Source organism: Grus americana, chromosome 5 (genome assembly GCF_028858705.1).
Source record: "Grus americana isolate bGruAme1 chromosome 5, bGruAme1.mat, whole genome shotgun sequence".
Classification (NCBI taxonomy): Eukaryota; Metazoa; Chordata; class Aves; order Gruiformes; family Gruidae; genus Grus; species Grus americana.
This window is the reverse complement of record NC_072856.1, coordinates 44992292-45008375: the sequence shown is the minus strand read 5'-3', so window position 1 is coordinate 45008375 and position 16084 is coordinate 44992292. Positions and strand designations below refer to the sequence as shown.

The window sequence follows — 16084 nt, the reverse complement described above, 5'->3', positions numbered from 1 at the left end:
AAGGCCCAGGAGTGACGTCAGTTCCGGCCGCCAGCACGGGGCAGTGGGAGTCCGTGCTGGTCGCGCGCAGGAGCGGGCCTGACGTCGCGGCTGCCGCCGGACCCCTCGGTAACGGCGCTCCCCGCCCCCTCCCGCGCCGCGGGGGAAGGGGAGGGCGGGATCCGGCGGGGGCAGCGGGGCTCCCGGGGGCGAGGTCGTGGCCCAGCCGCCCCGCAGTGCTCAGGCGTCTCCCCGGGGGGGTGCTCCGGGCCGGCCGCCGGTGGCAGCCGGAGGGGCGCGGGCGGACCCGCTGCCGGCCCGGGGCGGCCGTGCTGGGAGACGCCCCGCCGCTGCCTCTGGCAGGCCCGGTGCTACCGCGGCGGGGGTCCCCGCTCTGCCGGCCCGGGAGGGTGGTGGCGGTCGGGGCCGGGGCTCCCGGTGAGCCGGAAGAGCGGGCTCTGCCTGCCCCGGGGCGGGAAGCGCGGCGGCCTCCAGCTTTCCCTTTTGGTTTAGCCGTGCCGTTTGCACGGCGCTGTCGGTGTATCGGTGGCACGTCGGGTAGGTTGAGGGGGGCTGGCGCCTGGGGGAAGGCCGCGGGGTTTGGTGGCCTCGCCGAGCCACAGCCGGTGCGGGCTGGAGGGGGAACCGCAGCACCGATCACCCTCCTTCCCCTTTCTTTTCTGTTTTGCGGAGCTGGGAGGTTACGGAGGTCTTCAGCCCACTTTTTTAAGCTTGCTGGGCTGGCGTGTTTTGAAGAATTAATGCAATGCTGGCTTTGCTGCGCTCTAGCTCATGAACTTCTTCATGAAAAGCAGTGGGTTGCCTTTATCTGTAGATCTTGCCAACATTAGTGACCTGAAACCCTAGCAAATGAGCATAATTTAATCTGTGTTTTCTGCAGCCTTAATGGTGTAGTCTGACCTAGAATATTTTTTCTGCAGATGTAAGGAAACGTTCTCCAAGGTCTTGGACTAGTCCTGGGCGCTTGGTTTCTAGTGCCCTGTGCAGGGAAGGGTGAGGGAGAGGCCTCCTTGTTGTACCTTTCTCGTGCAAGCTTCTTGGATTAGTGAGAACTTGTAGCTGTTGGTATCTTCCAAATGCAACCGGTTTTATCTGGTGTGCTGGTCAGAACAAGCAGCTATACAGCCAATGAGGTACTACGCAGGAGCTTTTTCCTGAAGCGCTGGCCTCAGTAGAACTGTGACTAAGGCTCTGGCAACAAGGAAGAAAATTAGACTGAAAGGAGAACTGGGTTTGTTACGGGGAACAACGGCTGAGTTTTCTGCCTGGGTAATTGTATCAGGTTTAATTGTCGGTTGAGGAAATGCAGTTGGTGGAGGTCCCCTGATGCTATTTAAGTGACCTGAATGGTTTTGGCTGAAGGAAATAATTGAGGAGGCAGGGGGTGATCTGCTTTCCCCACGGGTGTGTAGGGTGGCAAGTGACTGAATGTTGTTCTGGCTTGGGAAGCAGATCTGGTGTCAAGATCAGACTGGCCTGAAAGTTGCCATCTGGCTGGTTTGCTGCATTTGAGGGGGACGGGAGGAGCCGACAGCTCTGATGGTGGTTCTGTTGCAATGAAAAGTCCTTAGGCGGTTGGCAAAAGTCTTCCTTTTTTTTTTTTTTTTTTCCTGTTGCCACTATTTTATTGGGCTTGTGTGTAAATGCATATAAGAGATTCCAGTCCTGATGGGAGAATGACTATTTTGTATGGACACTGGCCATTGATGTGGCTTTTGTCCTCGACAGCTGATACTGGAGCCTGCTCAGTGCCTTTTGTGCTCACTCTTCAGCCTTCTGTGGGTGTATTTTAAAGTTAGGTTCCATGGGCATTCCTGTTTATTGGTTTGTGCATGCTTTGCTTAGTGTGAGAAAATACTGTGCCTTTTCACTCAAAAGAAAATTGTCGTCTTGTGTGTGGCATGAGATGCATGTACCATTGGTGGTGGACATTTGTGCACGTGGGTTGAGATGACGGTCTGCACAGAGATGAAGAGTTCTCTCATCTTGGTTGCATGAGATAGCATCAACCTGCAGAAAGGTTTTAAACCCATCCTCCTCCTTAATTTGAAACTTCTCAAGGGAGAGAAGAAAGGAAGTTAAATTTATCAGTGCACCAAAAAAACCCCAAGAGGCACAACAGATTTCCTAGCACCTCAGTAAATCAGTTCTGTATAGCATGCTCCTGCTGGCTTTGTAGCTGTAGCTGCATGACCGTGCCATTACTGTGTTACAGTTCCTTTTGTATGTGCAGCTACACTTGTGCTTTCTTCTGGAGCTTTGCATTGTGTTCCTCTGGCTTCACAGCAGCAGTAATACAAACAAAATGTATTCTCAGTACTGACCTTCCTTTCCTTGCTGACTTGAGAGAAGCAATGGCACTAATATAGTTTATTTTATGATTCCATGCTGTCTATCCCAGTTATGCCAGTACTTCTCCTTGAGTCAAACCAAGGTGAAGCTTTCCAAATCCCCCTTTTCCCTGCAGATGGCAGGAGACCTTTGCTTGCTCTGTCCTTGGATCAAGATCGCCAAGACCTGTCAGACAATTCAGCATTTTTTTTCCCCAGCCTAGCCATGATGGCACCTTATATTGCTGATTCTCAGAATTCATTTCTCAGATTGTTAGCTGGCAGTTCTTAGCACAGATACTATTTTAATTTAGATCTGCATTCTGATAAGCGAGTGGCAACATATATTGGATACCAGCTACTCGCAGTTAGGTTCTTTACCCCATTGTATCCCAGGTGCAAGAGCATCCTTACAGCTGCTGGCAGTGTGTATGCTAGAGGGAAGTTGATTGTATGACAGCCGCTTTATCTCTGGTGGCCACCTGACTTGGTGTCTTTTTTACCACTTCATGTAGAGATAATAAAATGAGAAGTTGCTGTGCTGATTGAGGGAGATAACTAATTCCCTGTGTCCAGTGAGTGCTTAAATTCTGCAACCCAGCTCAAGAGACTCAGGCTTCAATTAACTTAAAAACCCTTGTAGTTGAAATTATGGGTCTTTCTCTTTTTATGCTTTCAAGACAGAGGCTGTGTGACTTGTGGTATGCTTTACAGAAGGGAAAGAGTTATGGACTGAGGCAGAAATAGCTTGGGTAGATGAACCTGCAGGGCCAGTTTTGTGATGATGTTTTTTGAGTGACATGAAGAGACTGATTCTGTAAGGTGTTGGAGGGAGATCTCATAGATTCCCAAATATTGATAAGTTTCTGTGAAATTCCTCAGCTGTGTGGGGAGGAGCCACACACCTTCCACAGCCAGGCCAAGCTGGAGCAGAGTTTCAACCAGGCATTTGTAGCACATCTTGGATATGTACTGTGAAAGAACTAAAATATCAAGGAAATTGCTAGGTCTGTGATTCTTAATACACAGAGGTATGAGTTTAGAATCCTGAAGCTTCATCTGGGAGGAGCATGAGAACTTATGCCCTGAGGACTGCAATGCCGTTTGCTCAAGCAGAGGAAAGAAAAAAATAGCTGAGTGGGTGGGATTTTCCTTGAGATGTGGGGGAGGAAAAGACAGTGAGAGTCTGTCTGCTTCTGCAGCGCAATCAAAGAGCTCTGCACAGACTTACCTCTTGGTTTTCATATGGGTTAAAGAGCTCAGTGGAAGTGTGCAAAGGCAGCCAGATCTGTGTGATTATTGGGATGGAGGGAAATAAGAGACATCTGAAGAGGAAGGTAGATGAGGGGGGAGTAAGGAGGAAGTGGCAGCTGAGGCGGTGGTATGGCAGGCAGGAGCAGCGCATCACTTGCATCTCCAGAAGAGTGACTGCCTTTATAGATGGTTGCTGTGGTGACCCTGGGTCTGTTCATTTCATTTTCACTCCTTTATATAATCTGTGTTCTGAATGAGTAGATACCGGCTGTGTAGGCTCTGTGGCTTTTCTTCTGGCCTATTGTGTTGGGTTTGCGTGGCAAGGTTTTGGTAGTGGGGGGGCTACAGGGGTGGCTTCTGTGAGAAGCTGCTAGAAGCTCCCCCTGTGTCTGATAGAGCCAATGCCAGCCGGCTCTAAGACAGACCCGCCGCTGGCCAAGGCCAAGCCAATCAGCGCCTCTGTGATAACATATTTAAGAAGAAGAAAAACACTTAGGGAGAGAGAGCTTTTGCAGCCGGAGAGAGGAGCGAGAAGATGTAAGAAACTCTGCAGACACCAAGGTCAGTGCAGATGGAGGGGCAGGAGGAGCTCCAGGCGCCGGAGCAGAGATCCCCCTGCAGCCCGTGGTGAAGACCATGGTGAAGCAGGCTGTCCCCCTGCAGCCCATGGAGGAAGGATGAGGGGGTGTAGCGATTCCACCTGCAGCCCGTGGAGGACCCCATGCCGGAGCAGGTGGAGGCACCTGAAGGAGGCTGTGGCCCGTGGGAAGCCCACGCTGGAGCAAGTTCCTGGCCGGACCGGTGGACCCGTGAAGAGGGGAGCCCGCGCCAGGGCAGGTTTGCTGGCAGGACTTGTGACCCCGTGGGGGACCCCACGCTGGAGCAGTTTGCTCCTGAAGGTCTGCACCCCGTGAGAGGGACTCCATGCTGGAGCAGGGGAATGATGAGAGGAGTCCTCCCCCTGAGGATGAAGAAGCGGCAGAAACACCATGAGATGAACTGACCGTAACCCCCATTCCCCGTCCCCCTGTGCCGCTGAGGGGGGGAAGGTTGAAGCCGGGAATGAAGTTGAGCCCGGGAAGATGGGAGGGGTGGGGGGAAGTGTTTTAAGAGTTGATTTTATTTTCTCATTCCTCTACTCTGTTTTGCCTAGTAATAAATTAGATGAATTCCCTCTCTAAGTTCAGTCTGTTTTGCTCGTGACGATAATTAGTGAGTGATCTCTCCCTGTCCTTATCTTGACCTACAAGCATTTCATTACGCCTTTTCTCCCCTGTTTAGTGAATAAGGGGAGTGAGAGAGCGGCTCCGGTGGGCACCTGGTTTCCAGCCAGGGTCAACCCACCACACCTATGTCCTGGGTTTTGTGTGCTGCGTCAATCCTTGCTGTTAGATTTTTATTTTTTTATCTCAATCCTGACAGTAAACTGTAATCTAGTGGATAATGCTGCTGAAATTGAAATGCCTTATGAGGATACCAGTTTCCTGAATACCTAAAACAACCACAGCAGCCAAAAAAAAAAATACCTAGCTTGCTTTGGGGTCCAAGAACTTTCAAAGATGTATTTTTATTTTTTTTAGGCTTGACTATAAATAGCCCTGGGCAAAATCAGAATTGTACATGGCATTTTGTGGGGTGTGAAGGCTGGAAGTGGTGTGTCTTGGTTTCAGCTAGGATAGAGTTAATTTTCACAAGGACAGGTGAGCTGAGCTGGCCAGGGGTCCATGTGATGTCATGCTCCCATAAAAGGGGGCCAGCTGGGGAGGGGTGGCTTGCAGTGGCTCCAGGACTGGCTGAGTGTGGGCTGAGTATTTTAAGTTGCCTTGTGTTATCACCCGTTGTGTACATTCTAAGTATTGTTATTTTCCTCTTCCTTTGCTGTCCCAGTAAACTGTCCTTACCCCAACTCACCATGGGTTTCACCTTTGTTTCTCCATCTCCTCCCCATCCCACCAGGGAGGGGTGAGTGAGTGCTGTGTGGTGCTGAACCACGACATGGTACCTGATCCTTAGCACTCCTCATGAATAGCACGCAGGTTCTTAGCAGCTCCGTGAAACCCATGAGCCAGATGAAACCTATGGAGGCAGGATTTGTTTTGTTCCATCTGGTACCTGCTAGTTTCGGGAGTCATATAGTGAATTGAGATTGTGACAAGTGGAGGTGGAGGACATGGTAAAGCCTAGCACCTTGTCAGTAGTGATACCTTTATGGCACCTCTCTTATGGATTTGACGTCTAGTGACACTCTGGCATCTTACGCCTCTCATGTGTTTCTACTTGCTAGATTTGTCGACAACAGTGGAGAGGTCTAACTTTTTTCTCTCCTTTTTTTTTTTTTTTCCCTTTTCCAGGCAAGCTAGCAAACGATAGGCTACAGGGAGCAGCATTGCAGGACAACCCTTTTCCACAAAGAGGAAGAAATTGCTGTGCTCAGGTCCTCACCTTTCAGCAGTGATTCTGTGATGCGAGTTCCAGGAGTTTCTGTGATAATCTTCTCTATGGCCTCTTCTTGCTGACGTTTGCCCCAGTGTTGGGCACAAAGAGGAAGGATGCTGAAGAATGGGTACCCCCCTTTTGGCTTTTAGAACATGGGCACTTGTCTAAAGGTATGTGATTGCTCTTTGGTTGGAGGGAGGGAATGTTTGTGGAGGCCAGCAAAGGGGATTTGCTGGGCTGGAAAGTCATGGCTATTGTTGGGGGGAAATACCTCATTTAAGCTTTCTGCATGCTGATGTCCATTGCTGCTGCTGTTGAGATGACTGATGAATAACTCCCCTTTTGTATTTGTTTAAAAAAAAAAAAGAAAAAGCAGCTTGAATGCACAATGTAGCTTCTCACTAACTGAATGGTGACACGGCGAGCTATATTGTATGCATTAGTGTATACGAAATTGTTTGTCTAATTGTCACACATGTTCCTTGCTGCTGCTCTTGTTCCATCTATCAGCTATGTCTTATCAACCAAACAGCATGTTGTTGCTCTGGGTGTGGTCTTTTACTACATGTTTGTTTAGCAGTCCCCTCAGTGAGAACTTAATTCTAGATTGACGTCTCCAAAAATTGTTGTAATCTTAATAGTGTACAAACCTAAGGTTTTTGCTTGTGTGTTGATCAGTGAAAGTTTCAGCAGAGAGGCTCCAGTTTGCAGAAGTGAGTAGGAAAATACAGATGGACTGTTTTTCAGTTGCATTCATACTTTCCGTAGTAGAGTTACAGGGCAAAAAAAAGGATTCAGCTCTGCCCTAGAAGGATTTTGTTTGTTCTGAACAAATGGGGATGGTCTTGTCCACAACCCTTTTATTCCATTGCTTTTTTCTTCTAAGGTTGCTGGTTGAGGGTCCATTTTGGTGGTGGCTCTGTGGTGTGCTTTCATGGCAGGCTAAAAGTTAACTTTGTGACTTGCAGAATCAAGTAGGTGTGAGAGTTTGGATGAGTGGCTTTTGGCCATTGCTATTGAAGTTGGTGATCCTGCAAAAAAGTAGCTCCTTCTTGCGGTACCCAGAGCCTGCTCTCACTGGTTTCTGAGGATAATTTGTTGTCCTTCTTACAGATCCTTGAATCTGAATGGGAATCTGTGATGGAGGGAGAACTGTTCCTTGTAGCATGCTGTGCTGTTTGCATATTTCACAGTCTTATGCAATAATGCTTTAGGGATGTCCTTGGAGAGGAAGATAGATGATTGATAGGCATTTGTCTGAGGAATCATAGATTAAATTTAGGCCAGTGCGTGTGAGGAAGAGTCATTGGACTGGACTTGGCCTATTTTGTGTTCTAGATGCAGCTGTGATCCTCGGCTGTGTGTCTCACCGAAGGGACCTGATGTTTTACATTATTGGTAAGTGAAGGAAAGGCTGCCACTGTATTTGTTGACCTCTCCATAGGCTTTAGAAGGGTTTCTTGAAAGCCTCTGCTTTCATGTTAGTTGAGAGTCTACCTAACAAACATGAAGTTACCGTCACCCTGCATTGTGCCCTCCACCTGGCAGACTTGCCTCTCCACCATTCTTCTTGTTCCTAGAGTCCTTCCATTGACCTCATTCCTAAGCCATCCCCTTTTTCTTTCGAGAATTAGTGCAGGGTTGTTGCCTCTGTGATGCTTCTTAATCCAGCCTTGATGTGATGTGCAGGGGTTGTGTGGTTATATGACTGTTTTCCTTAAAGGAATCTCTGTAGTTCTAATTCGCAACTCAAAGGGAATTCCATGCTTCTGTTGGGATGTCTGCTAGCCGTACCTGAGACTCTGTACCACCTTTACCTATTTCCTCTGTTTGCAGTCATTTGCAGAGTTTTAAGGGATTTGTTATTATCTAACCTTACTTGTAGCATAACACAAACCATAAATGTTCACACAATAGCTTCTGCCTTAAACACCTAATTTGCAGTTGAGTAGAATGTCATTAATAAAAGGCATCGTGGGCTGATGCAGAGGGGATTTTGGTGCCTGACTCAGCCATGCTGATGCAACCACTCTGTTCTTTCCTTGCTGCAGGTGGGATCACGGTATCTGTGGTAGCTTTCTTCTTCACCATTAAGTTCCTCTTTGAGCTTGCCGCACGTATAGTCAGCTTCCTTCAGCATGAGGACCGGGAACGCCGAGGGGAGCGAACTATTTATGACTACGTGCGAGGCAACTACCTGGATCCCCGGTCATGCAAAATCTCCTGGGATTGGAAGGACCCCTATGAGGTGGGCCATAGCATGGCCTTCCGAGTGCATGTAAGGGAATATTTCTGTTTCCATGCAGCTTTGGGGGCAGGAACAGAGGTCTGAGTTAGAGATGGGCTCTTCAGATGTTTTTTGTTGGGGCCAAGCTGGATGTAACTTAGGAGTAGGAAAGCTGTCTGTTTATGTCTTCTGCCCCCCTTAACTGTGTTGCAGAACTCTGTAAGTGCATATCTGAGGTTTGCACTCCTTAAAATCTTATCTCCCTCTCTTTAGAACCCTCTGAAGAGCTGAAGGAGCCCAGGCATGTTCTATCTACTACTTCCTTTAATGGGAAGTGAGTGGGCTGAGCCTTGCCTTCAACAGACTTGGTGCTATCTTTTGGTTGTGCAGCTGAAGTCGGGAGCGTGGGAGTGGGCATTTTACCAACCCAAGAGCTGTAAAGCTTTATGGCCGCTCCCTGTTCCTTCAAAATTGAGTGTTGTTCTGTCTGACCTGGAAAAGCCTGCCAAGGACTCTTGTTTCCCTCCAATCCTAAGAGGCCAAGTCTAGGGGAATGGGATAAGTATACAAATAAGATGGGCGAGGGGCCTGAACACTGAGAGTTTGGAGCTACATGGAGAAAGTTTGAACAGGTTTTGCTGGGCTTACGTGCCCACTTTTCTGCCCCACCTTCCCCACCCAGAAGGGTATCAAAATAAGAAGAAAAGTTCAGCTATGTTGCCATACCCATCCCTCTTGGGAAGGTGAGGAAAACCCTTCTGCTTGAGGGTGTGCAAGGTGTTCCAACTCCAGGGCAGGCAGTGGAAAAGAGCTGAGGGAAAAGGGACTTGTTCTGTTCCTGCTGTTTAAATTTATTCCCTTCACCTCACTGACTCTCTCTAATGGCAGCACCAGCAATGTGCCCTTCCACTTCATGCATGTCTCCCATTTGCTTAGATCTTTATTCATCAACAGTAGCTGTTGCATGCACTGGTTTCTTTCACTGACAGTCAAGTTACATACTACTTCAGGCCCCACACCCTCCCTTATTTAGAAACTGGGAATAACAGTAACCTTTTGCCGACTGCAGGCTGATTGCACAGGGCAGGCAGGATCTGGCCTGCCAGCTGCTGACTCTTGAAGAGCCACACACGTAGGGTTTCAAGGTGTAGTTCTTTCCTTGTAAAGAAGTACCAGTTGAGGTATGTTACCTTCTGAAATTGTCCAGCAGATCACTTCTGTGATTGAGCTGCCTGTGATTTTTAACTAGCACGTTGTTTTCATGCTGATGCTTCTTATCAGTACAAACTGGGTCAGCTCCTTGGGTCAGCATCTTCTCCGCACTGTTTTCTATAACAAATCAGTGAGAGCTTTTCCAGAGCTTAGGTGTACAAACAGATAGGATCTGCTTGTCTCTCTGAAAGGATGTGGTTTTGGTTTTACTCTTTTCTTTTTGGTAGTGGGTTCTCTTGGTTTCTACTCTGATACTGCACTAACAGTGCAGAGAAGAAATGCCTAGAGGCGTGTTCTTTTCAGGGCTCTCATTTGAACCCCAGCACAAAAGAGAATGGGGCTGTTGAATGCCTGCTTGTGCCCTGTTTGCTTGGGAGAACGCTGCCTGTGTGACAGAGCTGGCTGTTAATCTTTTTTCCTTTGCTGAGCTGAGGTTCTTGCCCTTGTTTCCCCAAGGCAACCTGCTTTCTCTTCCTCTGTGCACTGCATATTTTTGCTGACCTGAATTTCTCCATTTCCCATGCAGTTATTCTATAAAAATGGGCAACCCTTCCCTGCTCACCGGCCTGTGGGGCTGCGAGTTCACATCTGCCACGTGGAGCTAGCAATTGATATTCCTGTAACCCAGGAAGTTCTTCAGGAGCCTAATTCCAATGTGGTGAAAGTGGCCTTCACTGTGCGCAGGGCTGGGAGATACGAGATCGCTGTAAAACTCGGTGGCTTGAATGTGGCCTACAGCCCCTACTACAAGGTGTTCCAGCCAGGTAAGGTCTAAGTGGCCCTCCAATAATTCAAAGTAGATTTGGAGGAATTGGAGGCAGTTAGGTAAATGTGTTTCCAGCTAAAATAGGTAGGTGACAGGGAAAGGGTTACCCTTCACCATTTTCCTCTTGCCATGCGTAGATCCCAGCAATAGCCCCATGACTAAAACATACCTGTGACTACCAGTACGTGGCAAAATAGAAACCGCCTTACAGAATAAGTCATTAGAGCTGCTTAAATTCACTAACCACTTGTCATGTTCTTCATTTTGTAGTCAGAGACTGCCTTTTGTGAAAGTATTGAGGTATTTGTATCTGAATTGGAAATGCTGTCATGATTTGACTCTTTCTCTTTTGAATATCCTATTCTATTTTTCTAAGCTCCTGGAGCCGTTGATACCTTTGATTATACTCTTCTTTAAAAGCATTTCTTTTTTGTCCATTTTAAATTCGTTTCTTTCTACTTTTGTTTTTTGACCACAATCAGCATCTTTTATATTTCATGTATATCTTCATTGAAAGTACCTCTATTCCATTGCGTTGTGAATAGATATAAAGCTTGCTAAGATGCCCCTTCAGAAAGAGGAAGCTCAGATTTGACTCAGATACCCTCCAGGCTAAAGTTTGTTTGATAAGCTGAATTTGCATGTTTCCTTGGATGTCAGCTGACTTGTACTTTGTATGTGCAGTAGGAGCAAGTTCTTGAGCTGAAGGTTAGAATGATGGAAAAAGCATTCTTGAGAGGGCTAGTAACTGGGTTTGCTTTATCAGTATTAAGTTTCTGACCCAAGGCAAACCCTGTGCACCACACCATGCATGTTAGTGCTCAATACTTTGTTTTTTGAATGTAGAGGCATAGAGTATGTTTAGATTTGATCCATTTTCAACAGTGTTGTGCCTCTGGTTGCTTTTCCTTTGCTCTTCGTAGCTTCACCTTGGAATTTGTTTGACTCTAAACTGTTGTTGTCTGCTTCAGGGATGGTGGTTCCCTCCAAAACCAAAATTGTCTGCCATTTCTCCACTCTGGTGCTGACCTGTGGGCAGCAGCACACTCTGCAGATAGTTCCCAGAGATGAGTATGACAATCCCACCAGCAATTCTGTGTCCCTGATAGATGAGCACAATTACAGCCTCTCCATTCATGAGGTGAGTGCAACCTCATCTCTTGCTTATTTGACTTGAGGTGAGCTAGAGAGCCCCCTTTATTAATTTGTTTTCTGTTTAGCTGGGTCCTCAAGAAGAAGAGAGCTCTGACATTGTTTTTGAGAAGTCTGTGGTGTCCAATCGGCAGACTTGTGAAGTGTTCTTCCGACTCACCTTGCACTGCAGGGGGTGTTTCCATGCCTGCATCTCCTACCAGAACCAGCCCATAAGCAATGGTGATTTTGACATCATTGTTCTAAGCGGTGAGTCAAGAGCTACTCAATATTCATTCTCCAGGTGCTTTGCACACTCGTGTAGCAGAGTTAAATGTGGCTTTCCTGCAGGCTAGCCATGCTTAATTGCTCAAGGAATGCCTATTCATTGAAAAATGCTAAGGTAAATGAATTTGCTGCTGACAGGGGAGATCTCTCAGGGCTGATACTCTCTGTTCCATCAGCAGATAAAAGCACGTGTGTGTGTTCCCCTATCTCAGGAGGTTTACCTCTGAAATTAGGCAATTTTTATTGCTTGCTAGTACTTAGCATCTGAGCCATACTGGAAGTGAGCCAGTCAGTATATTGTAGGTTAAGGTATATGGATGAAGAACGCTGCATGTAACCTATGCGCTTTTTTACAATTTTGTAATTCCTGGTTTCTTCAGGAGTGAGCCAGTGTGCAATGTGGCTGTCAAGTGGCTATGCCTTCAGGCTGGTGCTCTGAGAGAGGTTCCGTATGCCTTTTTTTCTTCAACCAGTCACTGTCTGAAGCCAGGACAGACAAACTACTGTCTTGAAATCTTTTTGTGGCGCTCTTGGATTATCATTATCAGAGATTCACTTGACCAGGTTTTCCTTTGGATGTGTAACCTTTTCTTTAAAGTCGTAGTAACTAATTTGGTGGTTGTCTGTGGATTCTTTACTTTTTGATTCTGGTGTCCATTAAGATTTACACAACTCTTTTATATCTGTTTCCCTCAGAGAATGAAAAGAACATTGTAGAACGCAATGTGTCCACTTCAGGTGTCAGTATTTACTTTGAAGCCTACCTTTATGATGCTCCTAGTTATACCAACACTCAGTGGCAACTTCCACCAACACACCTGAGCTCCTCCCAGCGCCGTCCTTCAACCGCAACTGAGGATGAAGATGAAGATTCTCCCTCTGACAGCCAAACCCCTGAGAAAGTGAAGAAACCTAAAAAAGTGTACTGCTATGTTTCACCTAAGGTAAATATCACAAAGTTACCACTTTTGAGTGCGTGTTTAAAGTACGCTGCAACTAAAGAGTTTCCTTGTGCCCTATAACTTAGCTCCAGATTTAGGTGCCTCAGATTTGGCTAGAAAAGGTTTGCTTAAGGCTAGACAGCAAACATGGAGCTCATGACTGAGAATAACGTTAAAATGCTTCTTGAAGTTTTAGGACTCCTTGTGTCTTTCTAGGTCTGATCCAAAGTGTACTGGGATTTTTTTCACTGGTTGTTCAATATCTATTCTATTTGCCTTGCCTTTGCTCTGGTCAGACCAGACCTGCAATTCCCTTTCTCAGTTTCTGATACCTATAGATCAGAACTTAGAGGAAGACACTTCTCTGATTTTATGTCTTTGTCCTGTTTCTTGAATGTTTCAGAGAAAGGAAAAGGAAAAAAAAATGGTCAGAGGACAAAGGGTAAATGTGTAAGTAGAAGAAACAGGATTCAAGCAAGTCAAGAGAAACTGAGAATTCTTTTATAGTAACAATATGTTAATGGGAACTATTACCCCTTATTATTGCCTATGAGCATTCAGGGAAATTAGAAAATTCTGCTAAATCTACTAATAAATTTAAATTAACTTTGTTAATGTAGTGATCTGAATACATTCTGAAAAATGCAGTGATAAATATCAAAGTGAAAGACTAATCCAGGAATTGCTTTCCTGGCAAAGAGAGAAAGAGGGCTGTGAAACAGTTATAGGATGGAGGAGGGTGTTGCTAGAGATTTCTAAATCTGCTGCATGCAGCTCTGTAAGAACTGACTTTGGGAATGAGTGCTGGGTCCTCGTGAACTCAGCATCCTTTCAACCTTGGGGTATTGTTCTGGACTTCTGTACTGTCTTCGATTGCATTACGTCATAAAGAAGATCACCAGAACTGGGTTCTGTTGCAAGTTCCCTTTAGGTGCTGAAGTTGTTAATGTGATTCTGATGCTTGCATAATTGTATCCCTGCATATTTCTCTATATACCTAGACCATCTGTCCTGTACGATAAATAACTGTTACTATGCTGTTATTTCTTTAAGAGGTTGATGTTCGTATTTGCTTTGTTTCTGGAGAAATGCTGCTTCTCTTTTTTTTTTTCCTGATCATTGCAGCTAGAACAGGCTTGTGCAGGAAATGGTTTTGTGTTTTGTCTAAAGATGCTGAAAGTTCATCTTAGCTTGCTCTCCAGAAGGCGATAGTTCCACAGTTAGTAGTTTGTTCTGGCAGAAATACACTGAGAAGAAGTTTCTTCGAATCTCTTGGATTTAGCAGTTGCAAGTGCTTTTTAAAAGTTGTTTGAAACGGTTGTGAAAATTAGGGAGTAGTAGCAATAGTTCTGTAAGTGTGACTTTTTGGAAAACCGTTTTGTCAATGCATTACAATCTTGTCCTGAATTCAGCCTCTCAAACATACTTAACGTTACCTTCCAGTTAGACTGGTGATGTTCTACTGAACACAATGGCTTACTGCTGTAAAATCCAGGTCATGCTGGGATCCCACAGGTCATAAATGCATGCAGTAAAGTCTTACTGACAAGTTGCTTGCAGTTCTGTACAGCTTTAAAGGTTTTTATATATTGGGCCAGAAGATGTCACCAAATGTTACAGATACCTGTCCCTGGAGTTGTAGGGAGGTCTGGCCTTATGGATCTGTTCTGTGCCTTGTGTTTCAGGGACAACCCTTAACAGATGTGTGACCTTTTAACATTTTCTTTTCCTTGTGGTTACTCAGCAATTCTCAGTGAAAGAATTTTACCTGAAGATCATTCCATGGCGCCTTTTCACCTTTAGAGTATGTCCTGGCACAAAGGTGAGCCTCTTTCCATGTACCTGTCACCACACCTCCATGTTGTTAGCTTGTGGTGCTTGTCAATGACAGTCTGATTTTTCCCTTTCGGAAAGAAGGGCTTCCACCCACAGAGCAACATTTTGTTGTGTAAAATTCAACTCTGGAATTCCCTCTCAGTGCCTAAATTCTGCTAATATTTATGAATAGGAGCCAGTTGTATTACTCCTTCCTGCCTTTTGTCCCAATGCTAGGCAAAAATCTTGATTTCTTCTGCATTTCTGTTGTTTATTTTCCTCATAACCTTGCTAAAATGCTGTGATTGTGTCCACTGAAGCCCGTAGGCTAGGGTGTGAAGTTTGAAGCAGCCTCCTAACTGGAGTCTGGATGCTTGAAATAGTGTTCCTGTTAACTGCATTTGCATGGGTGAGCAGAGAAAGTCTTAGAGCACAGGTGGTGTTGCTCTGTCTACTGAACATACTGTGCCTTCTGCATGATGGGTTTACCCTTGCATCTTTTTGCTGCTAGTTTTCATACCTTGGTCCTGACCCTGTGCACAAATTACTGACACTGGTGGTGGATGATGGGATCCAACCCCCTGTGGAGCTCAGCTGCAAGGAGAGGAACATCTTGGCAGCCACTTTCATTCGCTCTCTGCATAAAAACATAGGTAAAGGGGCGGTGAGGTGGGTACAGTAGTCAGGAAGTTAGCACTTGAGTCTGCTCATTTTCCTGGGGAATAAAGATTGCCAGCACTGAATGACCTCTGATGAGAACTCTCATTCCTGGAGTCTCATGTTCTGTTCCTGTTGGTGCTTCCAGTGAATGTGTTCATCATGCCAGCTGTTCCTTTTCAGTTTGGCATTTTCTGTCAGGCTCTTTGAAAGTGCACCTGTGAGTATCTGAATGTCAGCAAGACTAACTGCAAACTGCCTTTAGAGTTCTGTCTCCAAACCTTGCTGTAATAAACTCATCCTTGGGCTGTAAAGCTGACCTGTGCAGTTAGTCTTAGGAATGCCTTCTAGATGTTCAAGATGCTGACAGCTCAGGCCTGACCCCAATTTGTCACTATTCTCAGGAGGCTCGGAGACCTTCCAGGACAAAGTGAACTTCTTTCAGCGAGAGCTACGTCAGGTGCATATGAAAAGACCTCATTCAAAGGTCACGCTGAAGGTCAGCCGTCACTGTCTGCTGGAGTCGGTGAGTGTATAGGTCACTTTGCTGAAGCCAAATGCTTCCTTCATCCTTTTTCTTCTGCTCAGTGCCTGAAGAAATCCAAGCTGGCATGTGCTAGGGCAACCACGCTATAAACGATTAGTCCTTCCATTTCAAGGCAGATGCCAGTAGACAGCTTGAGATGGGAAAGAAAAAAAAAAAATCTTAAGGTAGCTCCTCTGTGTTCAGGTTTGGTATTGTGTGGGATGCTGTGTTCCTTCTTTACAGCCACTAAGATCAGATAAATTTCTTAAGTAATTGGGAAACTTCAGCTCTGATAATTTTTTAAGGAACTCGTCGCAGAGTAAATTAAGCCCTGAGAGATGTCTAGGGTAAATGCATGCATAGCCTGGAAAAGCAGGAAATCTGTTATAGCAGGAAAGCTATTCTTTCCCTGCTTTGCCCTGGAACCTGAGGCCCAGAGAGAGACTATCTACCTGGACCGGATCTGGGAGCAGAACCTAGAGCTCCCGAGTCTGTCTGTCT

The 16084-nt window shown here is 46.1% G+C and overlaps 1 protein-coding gene across 5 annotated transcripts in view; it reads left to right on the top strand.

Moving 5' to 3' along the window:
- The first annotated feature begins 10 nt into the window (after positions 1-10).
- Positions 11-16084, top strand: part of AREL1 (apoptosis resistant E3 ubiquitin protein ligase 1) — a 42866-nt gene continuing 26792 nt past the window's right edge. For 3 of the 5 annotated variants that reach the window (XR_008577290.1, XR_008577291.1, XM_054826850.1), the window contains exons 1-11: positions 11-108; positions 5936-6190; positions 7359-7418; positions 8072-8298; positions 9986-10223; positions 11197-11366; positions 11446-11626; positions 12341-12588; positions 14330-14407; positions 14912-15053; positions 15462-15583. Coding sequence is in view for 3 of the 5 variants with exons in the window: in XM_054826850.1 (XP_054682825.1) it covers positions 7403-7418; positions 8072-8298; positions 9986-10223; positions 11197-11366; positions 11446-11626; positions 12341-12588; positions 14330-14407; positions 14912-15053; positions 15462-15583 (1422 nt within the window). In the remaining 2 variants the exon portion in view is untranslated. Of the gene's footprint in view, positions 109-5935; positions 6191-7358; positions 7419-8071; positions 8299-9985; positions 10224-11196; positions 11367-11445; positions 11627-12340; positions 12589-14329; positions 14408-14911; positions 15054-15461; positions 15584-16084 lie in introns of those variants that run through there. The other 2 variants (XM_054826851.1, XM_054826852.1) reach the window with 2 other exon arrangements.